Source organism: Cryptomeria japonica, chromosome 6, assembly GCF_030272615.1.
Source record: "Cryptomeria japonica chromosome 6, Sugi_1.0, whole genome shotgun sequence".
NCBI lineage: Eukaryota > Viridiplantae > Streptophyta > Pinopsida > Cupressales > Cupressaceae > Cryptomeria > Cryptomeria japonica.
In genome coordinates this window covers 548186609-548206099 of record NC_081410.1, presented here as the reverse complement: position 1 = coordinate 548206099, position 19491 = coordinate 548186609, and the positions used below count along the sequence as shown (strand labels likewise).

General features: G+C 37.5%; 1 protein-coding gene across 1 annotated transcript; it reads right to left on the bottom strand.

The window, feature by feature from the left end:
• Positions 1-17644: 17644 nt before the first annotated feature.
• LOC131876691 (uncharacterized) lies at positions 17645-18169 on the bottom strand. The gene has a single exon (XM_059222147.1). The coding sequence runs from the start codon at positions 18167-18169 to the stop codon at positions 17645-17647; it is 525 nt and encodes a 174-aa protein (XP_059078130.1).
• Positions 18170-19491: the final 1322 nt, after the last annotated feature.

Below are 19491 nucleotides of genomic sequence, written 5' to 3'. Positions count from 1 at the left end.
GAAAGACGGTTAGAAATATGGCGTCATGTTTGAGGGAGGTTGTTGGTGTTGAGCTAGGGCATCCGAGCCCTAGCTCGTGAGAGATGTTCTTGGTTTGGGTGTGGTGGGGTTGGGTGCAGGGTGAGGCGGCTCCTTGGGTGGCTGTGTCTGGTGCTGGTGGTTGTGGGGGCCCCGTGGAAGGGGTGTTGGTGGAGGGTGCAGCTGGGTTGGATTTGCGACATCATGGGGGGAGCCTGTGGGGTGAGGGAGGTTTTTAAACCCATTCTTTTTAGTGGCTGTGTTTGGGAGGGGTGGGTGTTCGGGTTTTGTTGCGGTGGGGGTTCGGTGTTGACCGTGGTGGGAGGCCTCCTTTCCCTCTTTTGTTAGGGTTGTGCTTTGGCAGTTGGGTGCAATGTCTTTTGCTAGCGATGATGCCTCGAGGGTTTCACCCGGTATGGATTTTTGAGCAGCGCTGGGCTCGAAATCACCATCCAAAGGTTCTAAGACCTTTGTTAATAATATTTTTGATCTAGATCCGATTATCGCGAGTGCTAATTTGTTCAATGGCACTCGGATTTCAAAGATTAATGGCTACTTTGAGAGATGCAAAGAGCGGTCGAAATTGGTAATTCCGCCTGAGATAATTGTTGAAGATGTTGAATATTTCTCTAAGCACTCATTATACTGCAAATTTTTGGGGATGAGGCTTTCTTTACAATTTTTGGAGAATTGGGCTTAGAGGACTTGGGCACCGGAAGGGGAAATGGATGTTATGTTACTAGAAAACAATTACTTCATGGTCACTTTTAATTGCAAGGATGATCGCAATCGGGTCTTTGAGGGAGGCCCTTATTTTTATAATCAAGTGGGATTTTTCATCAAACCTTGGCATACGGGATTTAACCCTCCAGAGGAGCTCCCGAATCGGGTCCCAGTGTGGGTTTGATTACCTTGTTTTCCAGTGGAATGTTGTCAGGAGGATGTGTTGCATATTCTAGCTTCATTACTTGGGAAGCCTATTGGATCCTCAACGCAGACCTTAGGGAGAAAGGTAATGACCTTTGCTCGCATTTGTGTTGAAATTGATATTAGTAAGTCTTTTCCAGATGCTATAGATATGTGTGCAAGCTCTTACTCTTGGGTCTAACAGCTTGATTATGAGACTTTACCTTTCCGGTGTCGTTTATGTCATGAGTATGGTCATTTGCAGCACAAGTGCCCCAGGTCTAAATTGGTCGAGCATCAACCTCAATAGTCATCATGTAGCCTTGATGGGGATGACAAAGGAAAAGCTCCCATGTCTAGTGTGGTTGTGGGTGCTGATGGTTTTGTCCCAGTTAAGACAAAGAATAGGAACTAAGGTCAGAAGAGGTCTTTGCAAGAGAGTAAGGAGGAGGACACCTTTAACAAATTTGAAGCCCTAGATGACCTTAGCCAGCAGGAGGTGAATCAGGGGATGATTGCTTTGGATCACGGTGCAGCTGGGTTGATGCTTGATAGTGTGAACTTGGATCCTTACCAAGGTTTGGAGGAGGTTGGAAGTCAATAGATGAAGATGGATCAACAGGTATTGGAACAAAAGGGACCCATCTCTAGTGTTGAAGTGAAGATGGCTGGTGGAGATGTTTCTCCTACAACACAAAAAATGGACTCTGTTGGGGTTAAAAGTAATAAGATCTCTTTACATCTGGGTCTTCTTCAGAAAGACATTAAGAAAGGAGCAATGAAGAAGAGTTCGAAGGTTGGTAGAAAGAAGGACCTGGATAAGATTAAATTGATGGGGTAGAACTTGGTTGAGTCAAGGTCAGTAAAGACTCTGGATTCTTATTTTTCTAATCCTCAAAATGATTGTGCTTTCTTGGAATGTGAGAGGCTTGAACAATGGCCCTAGACAAAAAGTTGTCCGGGAATTTATTAAGAGTCATTCTCCTGATGTCCTTTTCTTGTAGGAAACTAAATTATTTGTGGAAAATATGTTGGGTTTGGTGCCTAAGATATGGGGGAGAGGAAAATGTCAGTGTATTGGGACATTTGGCTCCTTTGGAGGTGTGGCTTGTCTTTGGAACCCTTTGAGGATTCGTCCAATATGGTGGGTTTCTTCTAGATCCTCTTTATCCAGGGTTGCCTCTAGTCTTGAGACTAGGGAATATATCTTGTTTACTAACATTTATGCCCCCACTGATCTTCTTGGTAAGCAGAATTTGTGGTCTCATATTTCTTTTATGCGAGGGTTTTTTCCTTTTCATTCATGGATTATGGCGGGTGATTTCAGTGCCATCTTAGAATTGAGTGAGAAGAAGGGTGTTGTTATGCGGTTGGAGCCTTCTTCCTTCCTTCTTTAGGATAGTATATCAACCTTGAATCTTGTTGACATCAAGCTCGGTAATGGTCTATTCACTTGGAACAACAGGAGACTAGGGGAGTATTGGATTGCGGAGAGGTTAGATTGCTTTTTGGTTTCTATTTTTTGGGTTGGTGGGGGATGGTCCACATGCTCCGAGATTTTAGACTGGAAAGGTTTGGACCACTGGCCCATTAAATTGGTATCCTCTTCTGCTCGGGTCACTTGCATTCCTTCATTCAAATTCCATCTTATGTGGTTAGGAGATTCTTCTTTGTAGGTTCATGTTGCAGAGTGCTGGAAGAAAGGGAGGCCAGCCTTTGGCACTGCCATGTACACTTTTTCCAAGTAGCTACAATTTGTTAAGTTTCACCTTAAACGGTGGAATCATCAGTTTTTTGGTAATATTTTTCATGTTAAGACAATGACTCGATTAGAGTTGAATGGCATTACTAGAGAGATTAGAGAGCATGGATTGCTAGAAGCCTTGCTTAGGGAGGAAGTCAGGGTAGTCAAGGATTTAGAGGAGTGGGAGCTTATGGAGGAAATCTACTAGAAACAGAGAGGTCGTATTGATTGGCTTCAAGTAGGGGATAAGAACACTACATTCTTTTTCAATTCAGTGAAAGCAAGAAGACATGTCAATTCCATCCATGTGCTGGTTAATGATAGAGGTGAGCAATGTTTATCCTTGCAGGAGATTTCTAGGGAGTCTATGTAGTATTTACAATCCCTTTTTAGTGAGGATTCTCATGGGGATGCGAAAGAGGAAAATCAGGTTCTTTCTTATATTCCTTCTCTAGTCACTAGGGAGATGAATGAGTAGCTTATGGGACCTATTTTGTTGGACGAACTTGAGAGGATTGTATTTCACATGAAGAAGAGGAAGGCTCCTGGACCGGATGGGTTTCCGATTGAGTTATTTCAAGGATTTTGGGATATTATCAAATTGGACTTATTGGAGATGGTCCAAGAGTTCCAAAGGAGTAAACATATGCTTTGGGATTTGAATGCGACTTTCATTGCGCTCATCCCCAAGTGTGATGGGGCTGACCGGTTAGGCCAGTTCCATCCTATTTCTCTTTGTAATGTGATTTATAAGATTATTTCTAAGCTGATAGCGGAAAGGTTGAAGAATTGGCTTGGGGGGGTCATTTTTGAAGAGTAGAGTGGGTTTGTGGAGGGACGTCAAATATTGGATAGAGTGATCATCGCTACTGAGACCATTCATTCTATGGAAGCTTCCAAGGAAAAAGCTATGTTTATCAAGATGGGCATGACAAAGGCTTATGATAGAGTCCTATGGTCTTTTCTCCAAAAAAATCTCAAGGCCTTTGGTTTTTCTGATGAATGGTTCCAATGGGTTATGAGTTGTGTTTCATCTACCTCACTCATTGTACTAATTAATGGAGATCATACTGAGTTGTTTTGTGCATCTAGGGGTCTTCGTCAGGGGAACCCTCTTTCCTGGTACTAATTCATTCTTCTGGCTAAAGGTCTAGGGAGATTGATTAAGTATAATTTGGGACTAGGTATTATTCATGGTTGGAGTTGGGGTAATGACATACCTCCTCAGTCCCATTTGCAGTTTTGTGTGGTAATGGAGAGGAGGATTCCTCTCAAATGTCCTTTCTCGTTGCTACTTTGGCATTACTGGTGGGGGGTGTGGAAGCACCCCTGTGTTTATGTAGATTCTTTATTAGAGTTTTGGAGCAGGTTGGGCAGGCCTCCTATTTTGTCATCTTTTCTCCAGAATGTCTAGCACATTGGGCCCATTTTCATACTTTGGCAGATCTAGCTAGAGAGGAATAGGAGGATTTTTAGGGAAGTCAGACTGTTAGTTCAACAAGTGTAAAATAAAATCATTGGCATGATCTAGGAGATAGCGGAAGCTAAATGTGAGGTGAATTTTCCTCTGGATAGAGGAGAGGCTGGTATTGTGAGTAGGTTGGGTTCGTAGGAGATGTCTCTTGTTTCAACTTGTGTTAGGAGAGGTAGACATGCTAAGCAGAAGGTTCAAAGGGTGGGATGATGGTTGCCTCCTCAGGATGATTCCATTAAAATTAACACCGATGGCTCCTCTCGGGGTAATCCGGGTCCTGCTGGGATTGGGGGTGTTGGTAGGGATTTTATGTGGGTTGTGGTTTTCTTCTTTTCAATTCATAAAGGGCATCAGTCTAATAATTTTATGGAGGGACTTGCAATTTTCTATGCCCTGGAGCGTGCATATGAGCTAGGGTGGCATAAGGTTATCTATGAATCTGATTCATAGATTATTGTCAATTTGTTAATTGAGAAGAATGTGAGTGGGATTAATTGGCAGTTGGCAGGGATTGTGCACCAGATTTTCTAAATTAGTGCTATGATGGAGAGGGTGTCTTTTATCCACATTCCTCGTGAATGGAATAGAGCCGCAGATTATTTGGCTAAGTGGGCTTTGGAACATGGTGATGCTTGGAAAGTTGATGGTTGGGAGCATCTTTCTCCAGATTACTGTCAGGACTTGCATCAAATCTTTGCTGAGGATATGGATAGTTATCAAGCTAGATGATTTTTGGTTAGGTTTGTTGTTCTCTTCTAGCACCTTGTGGCTCAGGATTTCTAGTGTAATGCTGGTTTCTGGTTATTAATAAAGTTTATACCTCTTTATTAAAAAAAAAAAAAAGATTGGAAAGACACCCACTCATATATCAATTCTTGAGATTCTACATATATCTCCTTCGCACAAAGCCATCTTAGACAAGGCATTGCAAGAGATTTCCTTACCTACCAACTTACACATTGATCAATTTCAAGCAATGGTGACACACATCTCTTCACCATGGTACCTTACATTTATAGAGCAAGATGATACATCTCCCCAACAACCCCATATTGCACCTCTCTGCATTGAAGCTTTCATCCATAAACATCACATAGAATGAGTCTTGATAGATGGAGGATGGGGTCTTAATATTTGTACCATGAAATTGATAATTGCATTAAGGTTCTCTTAAGGGGTTGTTGATGCACATAAGAGAATAAAAATAAAAGCCTATGAAAATGAAGGACGCTCATCCAAATGGTCAATACCATTGCCAATCATAGTTGGGCTAGTGTTTAAATATGTGGTCTACTAAGTCTTAGAACTTGACATCACTTATAATCTCCTCCTAGGTCGACCATAAATTCATTCCATGCAAGTTTTTCCATCCACATACCATCAATGCATAAAATTCACACATAATTAAGTGGAGATTACTATCCTAGGTGATCCCATTCCATATCTTTATTGCAACAATATTTATCCAAGCCAGAATCTACCATCCCCATAAATAGAGAAGCCACCTCTTCATCATCATGCATTGATCACAAGTCACCATAACCTTCCACATCTAAACAACACAAGATCAAGGCTAATTTCAAGGATTAAGGAATGGGAGAGTATAACCTATAATAATCCATGTACATTTGACAACTTAACAATGCCTCTAAGACTTATTGTAGACCACATACATCTCAACATGTGTCCAAAATAGTTCTTAAGTGGGATCCCACCACCTTTTCTAAGTGTGGAGAAATGGAAGATGAGGACCTCTTTAAATGGTTATAGAAAGATGAAGAGGGACTAATCAAACAAGAGGATCATGATTTTAAGCTACCCATCAAGAGAACTATGGTAAAGGCTTTAAATTCTTAGAAAAAAATTGGATACAACGTTAAAGGTTCTATTGTCTTGCAAAAACCAAGGCATTGTGGAACCCCTTCAACCTAAGCTATTTCCTAAGAAGAAAAGAAAGAAAGGATTGGGCTTTTCACCTCTAAAGTTGCATGGTGTTGATATTAAACCCCAACACGGGTAGCGTCTATTGATATATCAGTGCAAACAAGTCAATCTAGTACTTAAGCCACTACTATTGATGATGAAGAATATTCCAAGGACTATACACAACTACATACTCTAATGAGTGGGAGTGGGATTCATGTACATCCGATGATTATGAATTAGACAAAACTTTCAAGGAACTAGATTCGTCTCCAAGAGATAATCCAACTCCCCCTTTTGAAACTAAGCATATGCATGGAGAAGCATGGATTAATTTTTTTTGGTATCCCAACCTCTCTAGATCTCAAGGATTAGGATCTAAATATTGAGAGTCAATTACCCCTAGTGCAAAATGCGCCTCTCGTAGTGTTTTTCAAACTACCTCCCCAATCGAAATTGATGAGAAGAGTACCAATGATGGCCTTCATAATATCATTGATATCTTTAAAGATTATTTCATATTCATGATCACAACTCTTGACATTGACCAGATCAATGGCCTTTCTCTCGTTCACCCCCAACTCATAAACTAGGACTAACAAGGATCTCTGCAATTAGAAACATTCTAAAATGATGAGGCTATTATCAATTACCTTGGACATCGATATGATATTCATATCGGGGACTGTAGAGAAATATTTTCCATTGAACTTGAAAGCACAACTTATTTTAAAGAGGGTTCCAATCCTTTCAATTGCAAAAAAATAAAAATAAATAAAAGATCTTCTAGTGAAAATTGTACTATGGCAATTTTATACCATGAAAAAGTAAAAAGAAAGTGTATGCACCTAAAAATGGTCTGAAGATAGTTAATTAAATATGTAGTTATTTGATTAATCCCCCTTCCCAATTAATTGAATTCATAAGCAATTTGATTAATTTCTCTATTCATCTACTAGTAAATAAATCTACATGATGTATTTACATAGTTCATTTCATATCTCCCTTTGATTAATTAATTCTAAATTAATTAATTCCCCCCATCTAAATCAATTCTTCTAATCCCTAATTAAAATTAACAAACTCAAGTTTGTTGAGATTAATTATCATTTTCCAAATTATTTGAATTTCTAAATTCAAATGAGCACATGCCTCCTAACTTCTAACCACCTCCTAACCATCCTCTAATGTAACCCATTCCATCTAATCCTAGGGTCTAACCAACCCTATCCTATCTTCCTCATTCTAATCTCCTTATCCTAACCTCCTATGTTGTGGATATTCTCCCCTTGAGACACATGACACTTTTGCCACATGTCTCCTCCCTTGGACACTTGCCCTCTCATGAGTAACGCTCCTTGACACTTGTCACCACAGAGATGACAAGTGTCCCTTCCTCAAACCTCTTTTCCAACTTCCTCAATCTTGGCCCTTGATATATTTAGATATGATCTGGATCGTTGATTCCTGCCACCTCAACTTTGGCCTTGGAATTCCTATAAATATCCCCCATTTTGGAGCAATAAGGATCCCTTGCATTTATAGTTTTAGCATCATTACTATAGGCATTTTCATTTCAATCATCTAGTAATTAGCATTTTGGATTAATCATAGCATTGCATTTCATATCATTTGCATAATCAATCATGATCAAGTAGCTACTCAACTCTTGATTTGCCACTTTGGAGGTCATTGCTCCACTAAGAGCCAATCAATCCAACACCTTCAAGGTCCTCAAGAATAGAGTAAAATGGGACATTTCAAGGAAGGCTAATGGTTTTCATCTTAAATTTAGTTTTCAATTAAGCTTTTCATTATGTTTGATTGTCTCATTATATGTGTATGCCTTTCTATTTACCAGATTTTAAGCATCACAAAAAGGACACATTATCGATGGTGAAAACCTCTCTGAGGCATTGAAGGATGAAAGTATTGACACCCTCCCCTTAAAATCATATCATGATAGATCACCTGTGTTAATGGAGGAAAAAAAGTGATTAATGTTGGGATGGAACACAATCCTCACATGGTATGTCACAATATCATTTACTCGAGAGGAATGTCCTAATTTCATTAATTTTTTCCAAGAATGTCAAATCAAATTTGCATGGTCATATGTTGATATGCCGAGATAAAATACCGATCTTATCATGCACCATTTGATAGTAGCACCAAACATAAAACTGGTAAATTTTTTTTTGAGGAAGATGCATCCAAAAATAACACTTTTGGTTAAGGCAAAGCTTAAGAAATTACTTGACACGGGTTTCATAAGGTCTATAAATTATCCAGAATGGGTTTCAAATCTCACGCCCATAACAAAACCAAATGACAACATTAAAATATGGATTTCAGATATCTCAACTAAGGTTGTCCTAAGGATGAATTTCCGTTACCTAACATAGACCTTATTGTTGGACATAATATTACCACTCATGGATGGATTCTTCAACTATAACTAGATTAAGATTGAACCTAAAGACCAACATAAGACAAATTTTACATGTACCTAAGGAACATATTATTAGAATGTCATCCCTTTCGGCCTTAAAAATTCTAGAGCCACGTATCAAAATACCATGACCACTATCTTTCATGACATGATGCATATTCTCATGGAAGATTATGTTGATGATCTTTTGGGAAAAGCACTTACACAAGGAAGCCATTTGGATGTCCTTGGCAATATTTTCACTTGACTCGAGAGGTATAAAATGCAATTGAACCCCAATAAATATGCTTTGGAATAACCTTAAGGAAGCTCTTAGGATACATTATTTCACAATGAGGCATCAAAGTTGATCCAAAAAAGGTTAAAGCCATCTTGGAAATACCTCCAACTAGGAGTATTAGTCAGCTCATATCATTGCACGTCAAGTTACACTCACTTCACATTCATCGCACAATTCACTGACAAGTGTCATCTCTTTACATACACGATACATAAGAATATTAAATTTAGTTTGGATGATAAGTGTCAACAAGATTTTAAAATGCTTAAGGATTACCTCATGTCCCCTTTTGTTCTTATGCTGCCAATTTAAGGAAATCCCCTACTTTTATACATATCAACCACGACTACATTACTGGGGGCACTCCTAGCACAACAAGATTACGAAGGATAAGTGAGGGAAATTTACTACATCACTTGCACAATAAGGGGATACAAGATTAAGTAAACTCTTTTCAAGTGTGCATATCTTGATAAAGTTTTAGCCTCACAAAAATTGTGACATTACATGCTCACTCACCAAACAAAGCTCGTGGTAAAAATTGATCTCCTAAAGTATTTACTCAAAAATTAAGCCCTCATAAGAAGATTAGAAAAATGGGTAATGATTCTTAGTAAGTTTGACATCGATTATGTTGAGAGAAAATCCATTAAAGGAAAATCTATCACAAATAAACTTACAGATGCACCCATGATTAATGATTATCCATTGGCTTCTTAATTTCTAGATGAGTCCATCTTGTCTATCACAACTTCAAAAAAATTAACAACTATATTTTGATGGGTAATTCACACAACATGGAGAAAGATTAGGAGTCCTCTTTGTCACACCACAAGGGGTTTGTATTCCAAAATCTTATAGGTTGATATTTCCTTGTAAAAACAATTTTGTAGAATATGAGTCACTTACTATAGGACTTATGATTGTAGTTCAGTGGAGGATACAAGAGCTTCAAGTTTTTGGTGATTCCTAGTTGGTCATTTGGCAAACAAACAATGATTATCAGACAAGGGATGTAAATTTTATGCCCTATAAGTATATGGTCGCTGATTTCAAGAAATGTTTCACTAAGATAAATTTTAAGCAAATTTTGAGGGACAATGAAAAAAATTGTCGATGCAATGGCCACCATTGGTTCTCTTATTGATATGCCACAAAATGCAGCCCACTGTGAGTTTTTGGTAGATCATCTCTTGGTCCCTGCACATGAAATCCCTCTATATGAGATTGTGTGTATTGTTGGTCTTGATTCCCCATAGTATAGTAATATATACACCTACCTTCACAATAAAAAACTTCTCCCTATCCTGTCCAATAATGAGAATCAAACCTTTATCTACAAAACCTCTCGTTATGTAATAATAGTTAACACCCTTTACTACAAAGGTCTCCATGGTACTCTCCTAAAATGTCTAGAGCAAGAGGAATTATAAACTACCTTACATGATGTACATGAGGGTATATGTGGGGCTCATTCTAGTGGTCCAATCTTGGCCAAGAAACTGATGAGGACTAGTTATTATTGGCCCACCATGGAGAAGGATTCCTATCAGCTTGTCAAGAAATGCAAGCAATCTTAGATACATGGATAATTGATATATGCACCAAGATAAGGGTTACAATCAATTGCAACACCTTGATCCTTTTGCCAGTGGGGACTTGATCTTGCGAGTAAGATTCACCCTCCATCTTCCAATGGTCATAAATTCATCACCACCACCATTGAGTATTTCATAAAGTGGATTGAGCTTGTTCCCCTTACACAAGTCATCGACAAGCAAATTCCCATGTTTATCCTCAATTGCATCATATGTTGGTACAGTGTCCCTATCTATGTCATCATAGATAAAAGATGTCCTTTTAAAAATTAATATGTTCATGAACTCTTTGATAAATTAAACATTCAACATCATTTATCCACCCCATATTATCCCCAAGGCAATGGCCAAGCTGAGGCATCTAACAAAACTATTTTGAAAATCCTTAAGAATATAGTCAATGATGTTACTTGTGATTAGCATATCCAACTAAATCTTATCTTGTGGGCATACCATACAAGCGTACACACTCTAATAGGTGAAATACCATATTCACTTGTCTACGTATTCAAAGTTAGCTTACCCATTTAGGTTGTCTTGTCATCCTTGTGGGTCTCCCTGCATGATCTTATTAATGATGAGGAATATCTCGTCTCTCAACTTTAGGACCTTGAGTTACTATATGATCGTTGACAACATGATTTCAATCACCTCAAAGCATATCAATAGTGCATGTGTCATAGTTACAATCATAAGGTCAATCTTTGGAAATTTGAGGTGGGAAATTTGGTACTTAAAGAAAATCTCAAGAATTAGCATGATTGAGAAAAGGAGAGCAAATTCGAACCTAATTGGCTATGCCCTTATGTTATCATTATAGTTTATGGCTCCAGAGCTTATCACTTGGCTTCTGTCAAAGGTGAACCACTTGAAGATTTTAACAATAACATGCACCTTTGCAAGTTTTATACTTAGCCCCTTCAGAGAATCCATTAAATATCACAAAAATATAAAAATAAAATAAAAACCAAAAAATTAAAAAATTAAAAAAACAGAAGAGAAATAATTCATCCTCTGGTGGAAACCACTTTGGTGGTGCCTTAGGAAAGTACCATGGTGAAAACTGGGCAACCAACACCATGTGTAATGAATTTTCTCCTCTCTCCTTTAGGATTCTACATAGTCATATCCGCTAATCCATCACTTTATAATAAAATTGCCTCTCTCATCATGGCTTGTTATTGGTTTACCATCCCAACCATCCATAATAAATCCTTTGTCATCTTTCTTCACCCATAATATATAGGTCCTATACCTAACTAGGGTTATCTCCTCAACCTAATGTTATAATTGGATACTTGGAACCACATGTTATGAGAAATTTCACTACATAAATTTTTATACATTCACAGTCTATAATAAAGTCTCATTTACATTGCCTGTTCACAATAAGCTTTCCATCCTTCTTTGCAATAAAGCATCCATGTCCTGGATTGAGACATGATAAGATACACTCATGCAATATTTTGCATAAACCAAATCATCCTTTCGATCAAGACCAAGACTTATATTTCATGACAATCCTATTGCTTGACCAGATTTGAAATATCACTTACCTTACATTAGGATGCAATCAAACTATGACAAGAAATAAATGTGGCAATAGAATTACATTGGTTGTTTTGTTTAGGTCATTATTTTTCTTTTGATTTAATATTTTGTGACATGCCTCCTATGCTACTCAAGGATGTCTACTAACTAGAGTGGTTAGGATGGGGTATGATCACTTGATTGTTGCTTGTAGATTGTTCTTTAGTAATATTATGGCTTGTCCTAGGACGTGATTGTCTATGATCATTAGGAACCACATAGTATAGTGTGAAAGGGGACATTCCTTGTCTATAAATCTCTTCTCTTCTTGAAATTGGTGTGTCAACTATCTAGGTCTAACTCATATTTGGATGGTTGCATCCACTTTCCATAATAAGCTCAATGATGATATAGCACTTAGTTTCACACAAAAGCTCATTTCTTCTATCTCTATGCTTCTTTGGTCTATCAACCATCACCCCTCCCTCCTTCATCCTAGTAGTCATGCACTAATTAATTGAGTATGATGACACAACCAAAAATATTAGGGCCATCTACTACATTTAGAAATCCATCTTGCATCACCACATGTTACAATTGCATATCATATAATATCCCATTCTCCATACACAAAAGTTAACTTATAAAAATCCATCATATGCATCATATCCATCACATCATATAGTACATCATAGGAAACCATCATAATTCCATGCACACATACATCCATATAGGTTATCATAGATCATAAGAATCATGATAGAACATACATACATATAGGAATCATGCATCACAATTGTCATAAGGACCATCATTACATATCATAATCACCATATAGGACCATAATAATAATCATAAGCATATCATAATCATCACATAATATCATATGTATAAAACATCACATAAAAAGATAGACATGCATACAGTCGCTGCTAAGAATCAAGTCATCTCATACATAATCAAAAAATAAAGTGTCATAATACAATGATGTCAGAATCTGATAATGGCTACTAAGAGCCCCAAAAATCACCTTAGGTGTCTATATCATACAAATATTGATAAATAGGAATTCAGATGGAGCTATGATGTGCTCCCACCCTCTGAACTAGTTGATCTCATAAACTGTTGAGATGCTAATGGTCTCACCCCTCTTATCCTTGGTGGTAGGGGTGGCACCCCACCTATTGACCCTAGTGGTGGTGTTGGTGGAGATCCCATAACTCTCCCACTCTTTGTCCTTTCTCACTGTGTCCTTTCGTAAGATCTTTGATGATAGCTCCCTACCCTCTATCTATCTAGAACCACTACCTCATATAGGTGCCTCCATTATAATGTCTCCTATCCATCCTAGAAGACAAAATACATAGCTCTAGCCACATCCCCTAGTACTGCAATTCCCTCACCCGCTGGATGATAGCCTCAACTCTATTGTAAAGCTCAATGGTAGCATCCCTCTCTCCCATAACATCTTGCAAATGCCTCTAGAGGGATAGTATCTTTGTATCCGTAGTGCTAAATCCGCTTGTAATAAAATCAATCACTACATTAGTAAAACCCTAATAAACTAGTTGACTACTCGATTTCATCAATTGAATAGTCATTGTGTTAGCTATGCTTTTAAATAAAAAACGTAGCTTCACTTAGCAAAAATGAAAATTTACAAGACATATACACATTCAAAAGTAAAAACACAACATCAAGCTGCCAAATATGCATCAAATTTTTAAAATGCATCATTATAACAAAACCACAATTTTACATGACAAAAACACATAAACATGCAAAAATGAAACATCATGCTACCAAAAATGTATTATTGCATCATCAACTTACAAAATTCCAAAATAATCCTAATGCATTTTCGCAAACCTAACTTCTAGCCCTATTTATGATGCCATAAATACAAAAATAGGACAATAGGGTTAGATACATATTAGCTTGTCACAGTCCTCTAGCATGTCGTACCTCCATGGAATTCTTGACATCTTTGTTGCTGCTATAATTTCCTTCAATCTGCTATGCTTTGGGCTCAATCGCTCAAGGTGATGGATGAAAATAAGGAAATTGATCCTCCAAGCTCCTATATATAGGTGTTGTAACCCTAATTGGTCATGTTAACTTGTTGTAATCCCGTGTAACCCCTATGACCTAATCTTGGTCCTATTTTTTCCCTATATAACCTTGTTTTCTATAATTTCTACCTAGCCCATTCCTTGCTCCTATTGAGAGATTGTCCAAACATTTTTTCAAATTTTCACCCAATCTATCAAGGGGCATGCTACCTTACCTACTGGGACAAAACTATGGCATGTATTAGTTAATTTTTAGTTCTTTGAAACAATACGATAAACTACATTGTCACAAAGAGGGTAAAAATGTAGACACCTAAAATTGGCCTTTAATTAAATAAATACTTATTCATTATATAATTATTTTATTCTAATATCTTCAATCAATTAAATAAATATTTTGATTTATTTGATTAATTCAATTAGCCTCTTCTCTCTAATTAAATAAATATTTATTATTTATTTATATCCCACCTCTCTCCTAAATTAAATAAATATTTTTTATTTATTTAATTTTATCTAGCCCTTTCCTCTATCAATTAAATAAATACTTTTTTTTATTTAATTAATTTACTTGCCTTTTTCCTCTTTTAATCCTAGCCCTCCAACTTGTTCACATGGATTATAATCTAAAATCATAGGCATGTGACAAGTGTCAACCGTCTCTTCATTCATTTTGTGTTTTCTCTAAAGTCATCTCACCTCTTAATCTACTCCCTTCATCTTGATCTACCCTCAAATCCTATTAATTCTTTTTCTCCTATGCGATCCTAACCATTCATAATTGCACCTCTTAATCTAAACCCTCCATTTTAAGAATGATCTCTATAAAAGAGTCTTCCTCCTCTCATAACACATTACATATAGCTTGAGCATACCTACACTCTACCAAAATATAGCTAGAGCATACATCATCACAATCACATCCATTCTTCCTTGAGCTCTTGTGCAAGAGCAACACACATTTGAGAGTAGTGCTATCAAATACAAGATCATGGAGGATATGAGAACAATGGAGACAAGCCTCTATTGTGTGTGAAGGTATATTTGGTTATTTCTATGTCATTTGCATGAGTTTGTAGTTCTTTATTGATTGTTTATTGAATTAGTTTGTATATCCAGGTTGGTGGTTGGATCTTATCAGGGTTTACAAATAGATTCAAAATTCAACATACGCACTACCTTATGTGAATTTCATGTTTATTGCCTTTATCAACTTCCTTTGTGTGGTTTCATGATAGAATAATTTCTCAAGAAGCAAAAGATTTTTCATGAGCTTATGAATTTGTGTTATATTTTGTCATTAATTTGTTATTAGTGACAACCTTTCATATAAGTGGTTTATTTCTTTGTTATGAATAATCGGTCAATGAATTTTGTGGATATACAGACCAATCAAATTGGTAAATAACTCAACTAAAAATCTATTGTAAAATTCCATGTCATTAACAATAATGTCTCCATCATAGAATTTTTTTTGTAATTTTTTAATATCAACATGACATCCTTTAACTAGGCCATCAATGCAACAAATCTATGTGAAATAGTATAATTAGTAAAATGGAGTGAAATCTTTCTTGAAGGAAAAATATATATGGCTTCATAACTACATTATATTAATTTGTGGAGATTGACATAGATGGTTGAGTGGGTCCCTCCAGTGGCAAGATCAATTTGAGTAAGCCAAAAATATGAAAGCATGAAAATGACCTTTCACTAATGAAACAATAAACACGGTAGGATAATCTATCATATAAATGAAGAGTGTGCAAATACAATGAGGAACCTTGCATATATAGGAAAGGTAGATGGGGTGGAAAGGTAGGACTAAACAATTGACTAGCCCTCCAAAGACGCAATAACTATGAGCTCACTTGACAATTGCATGAGGAAGTGGCAAGTATGCATGCACTAGGTGTCTCCAGTAATGAACACACATGTCTCCATTATATGAAAGGATAGAAATCATAAAAAATCCTAAGTAAACTTACACTAATTGTGAACAATTCAATCCTAGAATGGTTATTAAATAACTAGTATGATAATGACTTTTTTTACACTAACAAACCCCCTTAAATTTGACTTAGATGGTAATGCATGCAATATGATGAGTCTTGGATACTACGCCATGTTTTTTTTTTTAGTAAGTAAATAATTGGATAGGCCAACACCTATATTGATAAAAGAGATTTTTACATCCACCAAAGGTGTCTATATAACGTTTCCTCCATCAAAAAGGTTGCGTTAGCTCCATCACCAAAATAGTGTAAACAAAAAAAGACCAATAATTGGTCCCTATATCCTGAAATCTTGCTCTGGCCAAGGGTCCAAAATCTGGGCACAAAGACATTCATCCCAACAACATTATACTACTACTATATCGACTACACTACGAACAAAAACATATAAAAAACTCATGATATTGATAGAGAAACAAAATAACCCCAAGTAGAGAAACACCATCACTCACTTTTTGAGGAGCTTGCGATACTCTCATATACCCTTTGAGAAGCAAGGGCTTGCGCTACAATTAGGCAGTCTCTCCCATATTCCACATGAGCCTCCCCAGCCGCCATTTCCTCCACTAGCCTCATGTCATTCAGAATCCACAGTTCTCCTCTTCCAAGCCCCTAGACATTCCCTTCTGCAACTACACCATTTTCGTCCACCCTGATATCTCGCCTGCCCTATAGGCTTTCCTCCCTCACATACTTCCCTGAATCATACCCTTCCAGCCTTGCCAGACTATCCATCACAAACAATATGAAAGCCAAATTTCTATTCCTCTCCGTGCAACCTTGATTGTATTTCTCCCACTCCATACTCTGAACAATGCAAAACTTCTTCACCTCTCTCCTAGCATCTCGAGCCAAGTAATATTGATGGGCCAACGAAATGCAGTTCTGGTCATCAATTTTGTCCATAACTGCATCAATTTCCCCCAAAAAGGAATGGCGGAAGATCATCTGGAGAACCTTCTTCGTTCTAGGTTTGCAAACTCCCAACTGAATACATGTTGCCAGAAAAATAGCTAGAATGTTCATGTTCACCTTGTACTTGTGAGTCACCCTAAAAAATTCCATGCCCAAAACCTTCCTAACCACATGCAAAATTAGAGGGTGTTTTGATTCCAAAACCATTAGGAGATGCTTCTCAATAATCCCTTCAAGAAAGGCCATTTTCGTCTTGGTTGATTCCAGAAGAATGGGGGTATCCATGGCTACTACTTCAAAATTACTCAAAAGTTAGGAACTATGAAATGACATTGCCTCTATACTTGCCAAATATATAACTCCCACCTCCGAAAAAGGCTGTGAATTAGAGTGATTGCCTATCATAATGAGATCATCTCCCAACCCATTCTTGAATTAAATCCTAGGAGAGGCCTTTACTAGCATAATTCCTTGCTTATGACATGGAGGCTTAAGCCATCACCATCTAGCAGTCATACCAATTCCAATACAAACCAAATATTTAGTTAATTTTCTGAAGTAATTAGTTTGTCACTTGGTTAAAGGTTCGGATATGACACTTGTATATTCTGTCCTCCCTTGTCACATCCACACATGCCAACCTCCTTGGCAATTGTCCCATCGAACTACCTCCCATTCCAGTGAAATTTTCCATATCTGACTGTTGTCAAATCCAAATCATTGTTCAGAATAGAGAGAATCGATGATAGTTTTATGCTCTGCCAGTTGCTTGGCCAAGTCATCTACTAGCCCGTTGCCCTCTCGATAAATATGACATTTAAATTCTTCAAAACTTTTCAGCACTTCCGTGATTGGAGTAAGCCATCTCCTAAGTTGCCAACTCACCACCCATTGATTCCTGATTGCATTGATTATAAAAAGAGAGTCACCTTCTAGGTAGGTTTTTCCAGCCCCCAATCTCATACCAAGCTCAACCCCTTTCAAGATTGCTCCAAATTCTGCTATGTTGTTTGTGGTCTTCCCAATGTATTCAGCCAATTTTTCGACAATGAGACCTTGGTCATCTCTAGCTATACAGGCAACACCTGCATGTCCTGGATTACCCAAGGAAGCTCCATCAAAGTTTATATTAATCCATGCCCTCTCTGCAGCTTGCCAACATATAGATCTGCGCTTATCTGAAACATCCGATTGAGCCAAATCATAACCCATAAGAACCATCAAGCCTAAGAATTTCTTCATTAGCTCATTGTCTCAATTTGTAAAGACATTATAAATTCTTATACATCTTTTGGCCACTTCATTTACAAACTCCACAATTGTTGCTTCCGTTTTTGACACAAGAATTTCCCTAGGCATGGCCTAGTCCCTGAAGACCCTTCTGTTCCTCTCCTTACAGAGTTCCCATATCAATGTGAAAGGGAGAACAAACTAGATGCTACTGAACATTCCTTTAGGCATTGATGTTGGCCAAGAAATGAACCACTCTTTGATGCTCTCAGGCTCCACATGTTGAAGGTCTAGTTTTCCTAGTAAGAATTTCCAATAAACTTGAGCATATGGACAGGCCCAAAGGAGTTCATCTGCATATTCCACATTGTTAGATTGCACAACACATATCTGCTAGGTCCACAAATCACAATTTTGGCAAGTCTATTCTGAGTCAAAATTCTTCCCTAGATGGCTAGCCAGGAGAATACATCGGCTTTGGGTAGGACGTCTTTTCCCCAAAGGAGTTTGCAATGTCTAATTGTAGACCCAACTGAACATTGAGAAAGAAAACTTCAGATTTATGCTAATTAATAGTTTTCCCAGATGCTTTACTGAATTTATCTAATATGGATTTGATACTTCCGACTTCATCCCTATATGCTTCTCCAAAAAGGATGGTATCATTAACAAACTACTGATGTGTGATTGGATCAATACGAGGGGTGATCTCAATACCCTTCCACTGTCCCTCTATCCTAGCAGTTGTGATGCTTTTGCCTAGCACTTTTGCCATTATTAAGTAAAAGGTAGGGAGATAATGGGTTCCCTTGCCTTAAACCCCTACTACTGTTAAAATATCCATTGGTCATTCCATTGATAAGGATAGAGAACTTCAGAGATTCAATACATCCTCTAACCCATTCAATCCAAAGGCGACCAAATCCAAATCTAGATAAGACATCTAACAAAAAGTTTCTATCTACCAGATCATATGCTTTTAGAATATCCAATTTGATGATCATGTTGGGATTCCTAAGCTTCCTGGCTATGTGAATTTATTCATGAGCAACAATGATTTCCTCTATGATAGACCTACCTGCGGCAAAACCACTCTATTCTTCTGAAATGATCTTATCCAACACCTTCTTTAATCTATTTGCCATTACTTTGGTGCCTATACTATAGCAAGTATTACATAAAGAAATTGGTCAAAAATCACCCATACCTGTAGCTTCTTTCTTCTTGGGAATGAAGGCTAAGAAGGTATGATTGATGGCTCCCAAAATTGTTTCTTTTTTTTAGGATTCCTCTGCAGCCTTGAGCAGATCATCCTTGATGATCTCCCAAAAGGT

Excerpts from the sequence above, each read along its gene's own strand:
- LOC131876691 (XM_059222147.1), bottom strand. The coding sequence starts at position 18,169 with ATGAAGAAATTCTTAGGCTTGATGGTTCTTATGGGTTATGATTTGGCT.